The sequence below is a fragment of the Priapulus caudatus genome, unplaced genomic scaffold (genome assembly GCF_000485595.1).
Source record: "Priapulus caudatus unplaced genomic scaffold, Priapulus_caudatus-5.0.1 Scaffold2104, whole genome shotgun sequence".
Lineage (NCBI taxonomy): Eukaryota > Metazoa > Priapulida > Priapulimorpha > Priapulimorphida > Priapulidae > Priapulus > Priapulus caudatus.
Window position 1 is genome coordinate 32,031 of NW_014579165.1, and position 12,942 is coordinate 44,972.

The 12,942-nt window shown below is 48.3% G+C and overlaps 2 protein-coding genes across 2 annotated transcripts; both read right to left on the reverse strand.

Annotated features, from left to right (window-relative positions):
- Nucleotides 1–6,499: 6,499 nt before the first annotated feature.
- Nucleotides 6,500–7,814, reverse strand: LOC106818233. Its single transcript, XM_014822958.1, has 2 exons — nt 7,393–7,814; nt 6,500–6,554 (listed from the first exon to the last, which is right to left on the reverse strand). Exons 1-2 carry the CDS (start codon nt 7,812–7,814, stop codon nt 6,500–6,502), a joined length of 477 nt encoding a protein of 158 aa, XP_014678444.1.
- Nucleotides 7,815–7,850: 36 nt separating this feature from the next.
- Nucleotides 7,851–11,786, reverse strand: LOC106818237 (ankyrin repeat, SAM and basic leucine zipper domain-containing protein 1-like). The gene is made up of 5 exons (XM_014822959.1): nt 11,677–11,786; nt 11,151–11,262; nt 10,660–10,673; nt 10,396–10,521; nt 7,851–7,988 (listed from the first exon to the last, which is right to left on the reverse strand). The coding sequence occupies exons 1-5, from the start codon at nt 11,772–11,774 to the stop codon at nt 7,985–7,987; spliced, it is 354 nt and encodes a 117-aa protein (XP_014678445.1). The 5' UTR covers nt 11,775–11,786; the 3' UTR covers nt 7,851–7,984.
- Nucleotides 11,787–12,942: the final 1,156 nt, after the last annotated feature.

Here is a 12,942-nt window from a genome sequence, read left to right on the forward strand (position 1 = left end):
TGCCAAGTCATGAAGAAGAGAGACTATAGAGGGAGAGGAGCAGGAGAGAGAGAGAGGAGAGAGAGCAGGAGAGCGCAGAGAGGAGAGAGAGCCGAGAGAGACGCAGAGAGAGCCAGAGAGAGCCGCAGACGAGAGAGAGAGAGAGAGAGAGAGAGAGAGAGCGAGAGAGAGAGAGAGGAGCAGAGAGAGGACAGAGAGCGAGAGAGAGAAGAGAGAGAGACAGAGAGCGATGCACGGAAGGTGAGAGAGCGGCAGAGTAAGAGAGAGAGAGAGAGTAAGAGCGCGTGAGACCATGAGACATAAGAACAGCTACATTGCCGCCCCTGATCGAAATACAGTAGCAACGTTATAACTATATCTCACACACCCAAGCAGCATCTCTCTTGCTGTCCCACACAGCAGCAGACAACTGAAGGTAAAAACGAACCCAAACCAAACCCAAATTGAGCTTTAGAAGTTTAACTTGGCCACGAGCGTGACGCATACCTCTCAGCTCTCACGCGACTTTTTGGCATTATCGAAACTTGGCATCAACTATCCGGTAACCACCGAGACGAGTAAAATAACGAGATACAGTGAAATAGATAGCGCGTGAAAGTGTGCGCGCGCATGCGGACCCACCGTGACTGCGCTTAAAGAACAAGTGTGTACACTCTGGGGCGGAGGAACGGACGGCCAAGAAGTCGTTAGATCTCCAGATGGAAGGAGGCCCTGCGGCGGGGTGGAGGGTGGCGGCGAGAGTACAGAGAGTTAAACAGTCGTCAGAACTCTAGAATGGAAGGGGGTCCTGCCGCGGGGTGGGGGTGAGTACTGCGGGGGTGGGGGTAAAGGTTGTGTTGGGGGAGGGGGTTGTGTTGGCAGGCACTTAACAACCATAAAGACAGGGGTTCAGAGCAACTTTCCTCTCTTTCGTTCGCCGACGAAAAAACTCGAATCTCGACCTAATCGAAAACTAAGCGGAATAGCGCGAAAGCATGCAGGGGGCGCCACCAGGTCGGGCGGCGCGCGCAAACTCAAACGCAGACAAAGATAGCGAGTGAATTCGCGCGTGCACGAAGCAAACACCGACTAAAACACCTTTTATATCTCGGAACAATTAACGCTTTGCTCTCGAAGGAACGCCGTCGAAAAAGAACGAACCCCTTGTTGACTATATTATACTAAGACTATAAGGATTTTGGACTACACTCAAACACTATTTGTACAGCTGTAACACTGGTTACCAGACTAGTTAATTAGTATACTAATTGACTAATTATACAAGAGAAAGCCCTGTTAACTCTATATACTGACTGGGTACCACAGAAAAAAACTACTCACTACACCTACTGACTATGTGTTCAAGAAAACACCCCATGTTGACTCTATATACTAAGATTACAAGAACTTCATAAGACTACATCCAAGGACTCTTTGTACAAGATAGAAGACAGTATATTGAGGGACCTAGAATTATAGACTACATTTACTGACTATCTGTACAAGATAAAAAGATTTTCGAGGCTAATTATTCAGGCACTAATTGAACCCACCCATGCTGGCCAGGTGGCCGCCACTCCCACTCAGATTTCACTGCTAGGTCAAGTTTAGACGAGTTTATGTTATGTTATGTTAGGTTTTTCGCGCGCACGTGCAAAGCGGTCGACTCTACCGCACTTTGTTGCCAAGCATTGCCTTTTGGAACCTCGCGTCGCGACAGGATTGGCCAGACCTGCCTGTCAATCACTCCAGGGGGCGGGGTGATCATGCGAGGCGGGGAACGGATGATAGGATGAGTCATGATTGTCGTCGTCGTCGTCGTCATCGGTTACGGAACGCCCTTCTCTCTCTCGTGGAAAGCCTCCGCTTCCTTCCCGATGATAAAATATTTCGAACTCCTTTATACAATGATTTTCGAATATCGAAATAAATTTTTTTTTGGCGGCGAGGGCGTAAAACTTTTCCGCCCCGAACATCAATGGTATTGTTTACGGAGCGAGCGCAGGTGGTGCCCCCTAGGCGGCGGTGACGACAACGCGACCCCCACACGAGTCGTCCCGAGCGATTGAGGGAGGCAAACGCGCCCCTCCCCCCATAATACAACCTCCCCGAGCGCTCATACCGAACCCCGCCGCGCGCAGAAAGAACCGGAGGACGCCCTACCAGTCAAAACCTCCGCCTCCCGCGTACGGCGATGCCATACCCAACACGACACGGTTGTCACGGCAGACATCGTCGAGAGACCGACACAGAGGGCGCAGCGAGAAGGGTCCGCGTCGCCGAAGCCAGCAGAAATCGGCATCAGGATGGGCGGATGCTCGAATATTTTCGGCGTGGGGTTGGCGATGAGATCGGCCGTCGTCGTGTGGACCGCTAAGCGCTCGAAGACCTGCGCGGAAACAAGCGAACGTCGTTAGTGCGGTGAAACAAGTGAAACACGTAGAGTGAATGATGACATGAATAATGTGTTTACATAGAAATTTACATAGAATGTTTAAACAACACAAAAGAAGCACAAAAAAAGAATCGCGGCGCTTAACCGCACACGAAAATATTATATATATATATAATAACATATATATAATATATAAAGAAAAATTAATCAGAACAAAATAAATATAAAATGAAAGTGTCAATGACACTATAGGCTCACATTATATAGCATATCTCCATTATATTATACTCTTGATAATTATATACTCTTGATAATATATAAAACGTCAATTTTTGATTAGGCGAATATAAATATTTCAGATCTGAAAGAATGAAATCTGGGAGGCGAGAGATGGCGCTTACGAACTAAAATGATCGCATTGGTTGGTTTTTCGAGTATCACTCAAATAACAATAAAATATTTGACAGTCATAATACTGTAACGAAGAATCTAAAGAACCAACACATAAAAATACACGTATTATAGGTAGGTTTTGGTTAAACCAGTTACGATGGACATTTTTCTGTTATTTTGTCAAAAGGTACTATACTATACTAAAGAATCTTAATTATAACTTCTATTCATGCTTGATTGTTCTTTAGCCAATAAAATAAGAAATACTTCTATGTCAACAAATATGTACTACAAAAATCACACACCACACGAAATAAAACTGCAGCAAACACGGCAGTTTAAGAATGAATAAAAAGTAGGTTGAGCTGGCGTGCTCACAAAATAGGACGCGCACATCTCTCACATAAGGAAGTACACAACTATAGCAATTTGAAAACATGTTGGGATCAAACAAGTTCTCAAGCTATGCGTTGAATGTAGCCAATGTTTGACAGACAAGAACGGACGGACCGACCGGACGGGACGAACGAACGGACGACGCCCATGCAATAGCTCAGTAACTTGACGATGTCAAGGTGAGGAGCTAAAAATATCATAGGAAATATATATTAATATATATATATATTCATTAAATAAATATAATTTATAACGTGGCAGACAAAAGGCAACGAAAAGACAGACGCAGGGCGTGTAACAGGGGGGGTGGGGTAATCCAGGGGGTCTAGACGACACCCTGAACCAAGCAGCAGAAAATGCCTCTAAGGGGGTCTAATTCAACATTTTTTTCTGGGGGAGAGGCCGCCCCCGAACCCCACCTATACGCAGAAAGGTGCCCGCAAGTTTGGGTTACGAGTTAGAAGCAACTCCCCATGCTGGTATAAATCCTGTAAAGCCCCTGTTATGGTGGCGAAGGGGTACCATGAGATAGCGTAAACAAAATAGGGGTACGAGATAGTCACAAAAGGTTGGAGACCACTGCTCTAGAAAGTATCGCATCAGTTAAAGTTTGACAAACCAAATCATTCTATTTTCTATGTTTATTTTCTATATCAACATGGGTGCTTTTGTTTTGTAGCTAAAACGGCAAAAAATATATATAATAGATAGACCCCAAACCTTCGCAAGTTGGGGTTACGCGTGTATGACCGCCACCCGCCCACCCCGGGTACAAATCCTAAGTACACGCCCCTGGCAGAAAACAGACTGACAGCCACATACAGCACACAGACTCACGTTTTCATAAGCTGTTGTTCTGAAAGCGTTTAGCGCGACCGTGTACTCTCGTCAACTCCGCGTCATCGCGCCGAGTGGGTCTTATCGTAGAGGCTGACACGAGGACGTTGTGTTCTCCTGCGCACGCCAGGAAAACGACGTCACGTTTATAAACATTACCTCTGGGGCATACGAATGTCACTAAAACCGAACGCACGTTTTATTTCGAACACTTTTTTGTTCTTAGTCGATTTCTAACTAACGCACAAATTATTTTTAAGCACGTAATTTCTAACATTTATTATTACAGGTATGTCACCCACAATTTTTTGTTCAGGAATTCCATATTTATGACACCGAAAATTTCTAACCCGCATCAATTTACTCATAGGCATTCTATACCAATTCCCCCGATTTTTATCGCAAAATTCACGCGTTTTTTCGATATATTTCGCGCTGATTTTTATTAATCCCCCGAAATCCACATTTATTCTACACATTGACAGTTTCACATTGCTACACTTCAAACCTAAATTTACATTATTCAACTTTTTCCCGGCTTCTCAATCGAACTCCAAGACGAAGTAATCGCGCAAAAATTGTGACAATTTTAAACGAAATACGCATACCGGCAACGGGCATGCGCTGTGAACGGTTGCCATGGCGACAGCGCTCTCACTACCTTGCCCGTCTGCAAGATGACAGGATGCGTCTTGCAAACGAGTTCAGTGTGAGATAGGCCGACAAAGAGCTGCCGATGTACTGTATGTGATTATGCCACGTTGCTCATCAATAGACACCGAACCGACACCTGTGCAAGCAACACAACAGCATATTACGCCGCATCTCACACCTCACCGCGCACAAACCCAGGACTTTCACTGATCAATCCCAATAACCGATTGCTTCAAATAATCATATCATATAAAAAATAAATAAAGAAGAGAATAATAAGAAATATATATACTATATAGTATATATCGAAGAGCTAATAATACGATATTAGGTATTAATAGGTATTAATAGGCTATTAATTAATAGGTCTATTATTAGGCTCTAGATTATAATATATATATATATATAATAATATAGAATATATAAATAATGAACAATAAAATAAAAGAAATAATAATACATCGATATAAGATTGAAACAAATGAATGGCGTTAATCTTAACAACAGCCAAGAACAATCTCTAGCCGATCGTCGACACAGCGAGCCCCAGAAATCAATCGATCATGCCAAATCAAATATTGAACTCACGTGATGTCAGAGTTCTCGCAGCAGGGATGCAGGCTGACCATCTTCCCACTCCTGCTTGTGCACGGCTCCCACACCGGTCTAGGATGCGTCGTCGTGCCGCCGGCCTGCGCGACACTCCCAGCTGTGACGGACATCGCCAGCGTGTGATGCTAGTACTACACGCGCGGACAACACACACGCCAACAGCCACACGCAGTAGAAAACACGCAGTACGCAACACCCACACAGCTACAAAGTAGACACACTAAAACTGCAATAACAGCGAGCAGCAGTACCACACTAGGCAGCACGAGCAGCAGCAAATACTGGCCTAGTAAAAAAAATCACTAACACCAGGCGCAGTAACAGCAGCAGCACAGGCAGCAGCTGAGCAGCAGGCAGCAGTCACCAGGCACTTGTAAAAAAAAACAACAGCACACCAGCAGTAGTAGCAGCAGTAGTAGTAGCAGTAGTAGGCAGCAGCAGCAAGTGCTTTCATAATCGAGGATGCTCTCCTTTCTCTCTCATCTCTCATCTGTGCCTCTGCATGCTACTCTCTCATCTCTCTCTCATCTCTCTGCAGGTTCTCCTCGTCGTCGTCATCTCTCTCTCTCATCTTCTCTCTCTCTCTCTCTCTCTCTCTCAGCTACATCTCTCTCTCTTCTCTCTCTCTCTCCTCTCTCTTCTCCTCTCTCTGGTCACACCCTGATCATTCTCTCTCTCTCTCTCTGGCTCTCTACTCTCTCTCTCTCTCCTCTCTCTCTTCTCGTCATCCTCTCTCTCCTCTCGATCTTCTCCTCTCTCGTCCTGTCTCCTCAATCAAAATCTCTACATCTCTCTCTCTCCTCTCGGTCTCTCTCCTCATCGCTCTCTCTCTCTCTTCTCCTCCTCCTCTCTCTCATCATCTTCTGTCATCCGTTCAAATTCATCAAGATCTCCTCCGAAATCCGGCTACAACATCCCCTATAACAAGATCATCACTCTCACCCCTCTCTTGCTCGATTCTCAGATCATCATAAATCATCTACTAGGATCAACAAGATAAACTATCAAACCTCGTTCACTGCGCCCCTCGAACACTCAGGATACACATCCTTCCAGGGATCGATCAGGAAGCCCTAGTTGACAGTATCTCATCATAACGTGCGGTAAAACTACAGATCATCACACTCTCGTTTAATATCATCACTCGACACCTCTCTTAATCTACATCTCACTCTTCCACCTCTCTGCTCTCATCCCTCAATCTCTCTCCTCGATCTCGCTATCATCGTCTCATCACATTCTCTGNCCCGACAGGAACAACTCAAGGTCACCGTACTTCGCAACATTCCTGTGGGGAGAAAAACAAGAGAACATCTGTTATAAACTCATACGTAATCATGCATAAATATGAACTTTTAACTTTCCATAACAACATTCTATCTTCTATAACCTATCAATAATAATGATAATAACAGGATGGGAAATACAGTAGCGCTACAGTGTCACCTTAAATGCTGTGCCATAATTAGTTTTCGCGAGCCAGACACAAACAATCAGCAACTAATTACTCCACTAAATTCCACACTGCTCGTGACCTTTCCAAATCGACATTTCCAGCGTGTAACATTTCAACAGACGCGTGCGCAGAGAATGTTTCCTACTTGTGAGTTCTCACGGCTTTATAACACGCCATTACTTTTCTAGTTATCTAATTATCTAGTTTTCTAGCGTATCTTTTCTAGTTGCTGTCACCGCTGGAACGTACGTGTCTTTACAAGACGCCATTACTTTTCTAGTTATCTAATTGTCTAGTTTTCTAGCGTATCTTTTCTAGTTGCTGTCACCGCTGGACCGTACGTGTCTTTACAAGACGCCATTACTTTTCTAGTTATCTAATTATCTAGTTTTCTAGCGTATCTTTTCTAGTTGTGAGCTGTCACAGTTGGAGCGTCTTCGTCACCACAACGCAGCATTACGACAGTGACAGCCAGCAACTAGTGAGACGTTGTTAAACATACGTAGAGAGTGGGATTCTTCACTGTTCACTTGTTTACCGATTTATCATTAGAAACTGTCAGATCTAAGTGGCGCCCTCTCCACAACAATTAATCGCCGCTAGCAGAAACTATGACAAAAGTAAACAGTAACAATAACAGGCACCAGGTTGCGCCGCTGCGAATACTCACTGACTAGAGATATCCACCGGAACTGCGTCCTGGTACGCCGGCGGCGGCGGCGCCGCAACCGGAAAAGGGGGCGCCACCGTCGTCTCCGAGAGCGTACCCGTCGCCGCGGCAACCCTCTTCAATGACCCACGCCTCATCGACTGCCCTTCGGACAGAGGGGGCGCCACTCCATACGTAGGTGGCGCCACCGTCGTCTCCGAGAGCGTACCCGTCGCCGCGACAACCCTCTTCAACGACCCGCGCCTCATCGAATGCGCCTCGTCCGGTGGAGGGGGCGCCACTCCGTACGTAGGTGGCGCCTGCATCTCCGGGACCGTCCCCGTTTCTGCGGCAACCGCCTCAGCTTCCTCGTCCGGCGACTCGACGATGATCGACGGCGACCGCCGCTTCTCCGTTGCCGGGGGCGACGGTGGCCTCGGCATCTCCGCCTCGGGGGAGGGTGAGGGTGAGGGGGAGGAGAAGGCGGGGGGAGGGAGGGGCGTGGCGGGGGTCTCACGATCGGGACTCGGCTCCTGGATCATGATTTGGATTCCGTCTGGTTGAGCGAACGTTGCCACGGTGATGTCGCTGCCATGTGACGTGTAGTAAACCACTATCTACAGCAGAGAGAGAGAGAGACGATGATGATGATGATGATGATGATGACGAAGATGATGATGATGATGATGGTGATGATGATGATGATGATGATGATGATGAAAGAGAGAGAGAGACTACCTTTACTATACTATGTTATCAGGCTGTGTGCCTCCCTGCCTCTCCCTCCATGCCTCTTTCTCTCTCTGGCTCCCTGCATCCCTCCCTCCCTCCCTGCCTCTCTCCTTCCCTCCCCACCTCCCTCCCTACCTCCCTCACTCCTCCCTCTCCTCTCCCTCCCTCCTCCATTTTCCTCTCCCTCCCTCCCTCCCTCTCTCCCTGCTCCCTCCCGTACAGTTTCCCGCAGGACCTGTCGTTTGTGTGACTTACACGCTGGATAGTTCTGTGCTTAGGCCGTATATCTTGACTGGCCTTTCTCTCTTTCCCCTCCCTCCGCTCCCCTCCCTCCCTCCCTCCCTCCTTCCTCCCTCCACCTCCCTCCCTCTCACCTCCCTCCCTTTGCCTCCCTCCGGTGTGACTTACATTGTGGTAGTTCTGTGCGTAGGCCCTATATCTACTGCTTTCCCTGCCCTTCCCATCCCTTCCCTCCCTCCCTCACCTCCCTCCCTCTCCACCTCCCTCCTTGGCCTCCCTCCCGTGTGTGACTTACATTGCTGGTAGTTCTGTGCGTAGTGCTATATTCTAACTGCCTTCCCTCCCCTCCCTCCTCCCTCCCTCCTTCCCTCCCTCCCGTCCCTCCACCTCCCTCCCTCCCTTCCCTCCCTCCCTCCTCCCTCCTCCCTCCCTCCCTCCTCCTCCCTCCTCCGCCCCTTTTGTCTCTTTCCCGTGTTGTGACTTACACGCTGGTAGTTGCGTAGGCTTAGGCTATATCTATCTGCTTTTCCCTTCCTCCCTCGCCTCCCTCCCTCCCTCCCTCGCCTCCCCTCCCTTCCCTCGCCTCTTTTTTCTCCCTCCGTGTGCTGACTTACTACGGCTGGTAGTTCCCTGTGGTAAGGCCTATATCTAGCTGCTTTCCCTCCCTCGGCTCCCTCCCTCCCTCTCCACCTCCTCCCTGCCTTCCACTCCGTGTAGTGGACTTACACGCTGGGGTTTAGTTCTCGTGCGTAGGCTATATCTACTGCTTTCTCTCCCCCTCCCTGATCCCTTCCCTCCCTCTTCCACCTCCCTCCCTGCTCTCCCTCCCGTGTGTGACTTACATCGCTGGTAGTCGAGATGTGCGTAGGCTATATTTACTGCTTTCCCTCGACCTTCCCTCCCTCCCTCCCTCTCCATTTTCCCTCCCCTGCTTCCCTACCGTGGTTGCTGACTTACACGCTGGTAGTTCTGCCTGCGTAGGCTATATCTACTGCTTTCGTCTCCTTCCCTCCCTCCCCTCCCTCCCTAACCTCCCTCCCTGCCCTCCCTGCTCCCTCCGTGTGTGACTTACACGCTGGTAGCTTCTGCTGCGTAGCTAATATTCTAACTGCTTTCTCTTCTCTCCCCTCCCTCCCTCCCTCCCTCCCTCCCCTCCCTCCCTCTCTCCCTCCCTCCCTCCCTGCTCCCTCCCTCGCCTCCCCTCCTTCACCTCCCTCCCTCTCCACCTCCCTCCCGTGCCTCCCTCTGTAGTGTGACTTACAGGTTGTGGTAGTTCTGTGCGTATTAGCTGCCCCGGAGTAATAGGCCTATATACTACTGGCTTTCCCTCCTTCCCTGCCCTCCGCCCTCTCACACCTCCCTCACCTGGCCTCCCTCCAGTTGTAGTGACTTACATGCTTGGGCTATTTTGTGCGATAGGCTATATCTCTTGCTCTCTCTCTTTCCCCTCCCTTCTCTCACTCCTCTTCCCTCCTCCTCCCTCCCTCTTCTCCACCTCCTCCCTGTTCCCTCGCGTCGTGTGATTTTGCCTGGTTGGCGTAGGCCTAGTATCTACTGCTTTCTCTCTCTCCCTCCCTCCTTCACCTCCTCCCTCCCTCCTCCTTCACCTCTTCCTGTCTCACCTCCCTCCTGCCTCCTCCGTGTTTGTGACTTACATGCTGGTAGTTCTGTGCGTAGGCTATATCTACTGCTTTGCCCTACCTCCCTCCTTCCCCTTCCTCCCTCTCCCTCTCCACCTCCTCTTTCTCTTGTTTCCTCTCCGTGTGTGGGACTTTACATGCTGGCGTAGTTCTGTGCGTACCCTATTACTCTACTGCCTTTCTTCTCCTCTCCCCTCCCTCCCTCACTCCTCCCCTCCCTCCCCTCTCCCTCCTCCCTCTCACCTCCCTCCCCTGCCTCCCTCCTGTGTGTGACTGTGACATGCTGTATTTCTGTGGCGGGTAGGCGTTATCTACTGCTTTCCCTACCTCCTCCTCCCTCCCTTCCCTCCTCCCTCCCTCCCTCTCCAGCTCCCTTCCCTCCCCGCTTGCCTCCCTCCGCTGTGTGAGCTACATGGTGCTAGTTCTAGTGCGTAGGCTATATCTACTGCTTTCTGCCATCGAACGCGCGCGATAGCTGCCGGTATCAGCTCCTGCTTCTACGAAGGCCTTTGTCGTGAGAATGTGACCGCGGCTTGCTCTGCCCCCCTAGTGATACACACCTGCAATACAGGTACGCTACAGGTAAGCGGTCACTGATTACAGGTAGCTTGCTGCCCAGTGTAACACCTGCAACACAGGTATGCTACAGGTGGTCACTGATTACAGGTAGCTTGCTGCCCAGTGTAACACCTGCCAAACACAGGGTATGCCTACAGTCGGTCACTGCATTACAGGTAGCTTGCTGCCATGTGCAATAACACCTGCAACACAGGTATGCTACAGGTGGTCACTGATTACAGGTAGCTTGCTGCCAGTGTAACACCTGAACACAGGTATTCTTACAGTCGGATGCCGCGTCCAGGGGAGCGGTCACTGATTACAGGTGTATTGTTACTGATTACAAGTGATCTACAGGTAAACCATAGGTAAGCTAGAGGGGAAACAACCGTTAAGATTGAAGTTCAGGTAAACACACATCGATCGCTCTCGTAACGAAAACCACTCTCGCAAAACACAACAATCTCAAACAAAAACACTCAACAAAAAGTCACACCACAGAAGAGGGCTACACAACACAGACACAAGTTTGCTTTCAAACAGGACAAAATTTTTTTTTTTTACGCGGACGAAAGGGTTTTCCGTCGTCGTTGCCGCGGCGACGCGTACCGTCCATCCGCGCACGTCCTGTAGATTGGGATTCGCGATGTGGTCGAGCAGCATCTTCACGATGGAGACCCAGCCTTGCCGCGCCGCGTACATCAGTGGCGTCATCTTGTGTCTGAAACGGGAAACGAGTCACGATGTGGGCGAGGAGTTTGCGTGTGTTACCTCCAGGAGGCGCTGTGAGGTACTTGTTTTTTTAGTACGTGGACAAACGACGGGACGCATGGGCTAAGAATATTGTTCGGTGGTACCTAGGGTAGGAGTATGCTGATGCCTCAGAAAACAGCAAAGAGAAGTAGAAAAGGAAAGAAAAACAGATAAAATATATGACCTAAAAAATAAAAATTAAATGTAGTTATAAAAATCTAATTAATAAAGTAATAGAAGGAAATTTAAAGCAATTCAGGTGAGCTTCGAAGTGAAATAAATTCGGCGAAACGTCCTCAAACGAGGGCCGGCATCGCACGACAATCGAACGGCGAAACAAGTGAACGTGAATCGTGCTAGGTGGCGCTGGCGCTGCACTCACTTGTCGAAGGTGTTTACGTCGGCTCCTTTCTCCAGCAGCTTCTCTACGCAGACGAAGACATTACGCTCAGATCCCTTGTTGGAAGCGCAAGCAGCCATGAGTACGGTGAACTGATCTACACAAACACACGTGGTGGTCAGATGATGCATGCATGTATGTATAACAGTACATGTACGGATGGATACATGTACATGTATAGCAAGCAGTACATCTACGCATACATAACACACGTCAACTGATCTACACAAACACACGCGGTGGTCAGATGATGCATGCATGTATAACAGTACACGTACGGATGAATACATGTACATGTATAGCAAGCAGTACATCTACGCATATGATGGATGTATAATATACATAACACACGTCAACTGATCTACACAAACACACGTACGGACGGAGGAACGTACATATACATAACACACACGTACGGACGGAGGAACGTACATATACATAACACACACGTACGGACGGAGGAACGTACATATACATAACACACTCGTACGGACGGAGGAACGTACATATGTATAACACACTCGTACGGACGGAGGAACGTACATATGTATAACACACACGTACGGACGGAGGAACGTACATATACATAACACACACGTATGGACGGAGGAACGTACATATACATAACACACTCGTACGGACGGAGGAACGTACATATACATAACACACACGTACGGACGGAGGAACGTACATATACATAACACACTCGTACGGACAGAGGAACGTACATATACATAACACACATGTACGGACGGAGGAACGTACATATACATAACACACTCGTACGGACGGAGNCAATGTACATATACATAACACACTCGTACAGACGGAGGAACGTATATATATACATAACACACTCGTACAGACGGAGGAACGTACATATACATAACCCACACGTACGGACAGAGGAACGTACATATACATAACACACACGTACGGACAGAGGAACGTACATATACATAACACACACGTACGGACAGAGGAACGTACATATACATAACACACACGTACGGACACGTACATATGTATAACGCACACGTACGGTCAAATGTACATGTATAGCAGGTACACGTATGGATGATGGATGTATATACATAACACACGCTGCGGATGGACGTACATGTATATATATATACATAACACATGCTGCGGATGGACGTACATGTATATATATACATAACACATGCTGCGGATGGACGTACATGTATATATATACATAACACATGCTGCGGATGGACGTACATGTAT

What these genes read in the sequence shown, in the direction of transcription:
- LOC106818237 (XM_014822959.1), bottom strand. Translation starts at nt 11,774, where the DNA reads ATGGCTGCTTGCGCTTCCAACAAGGGATCTGAGCGTAATGTCTTCGTC. An exon ending in GACGTAAACACCTTCGACAA is followed by an intron (nt 11,263 to 11,676) that starts GTGAGTGCAGCG and finishes TTCCCGTTTCAG; the next exon opens with ACACAAGATGACGCCACTGA.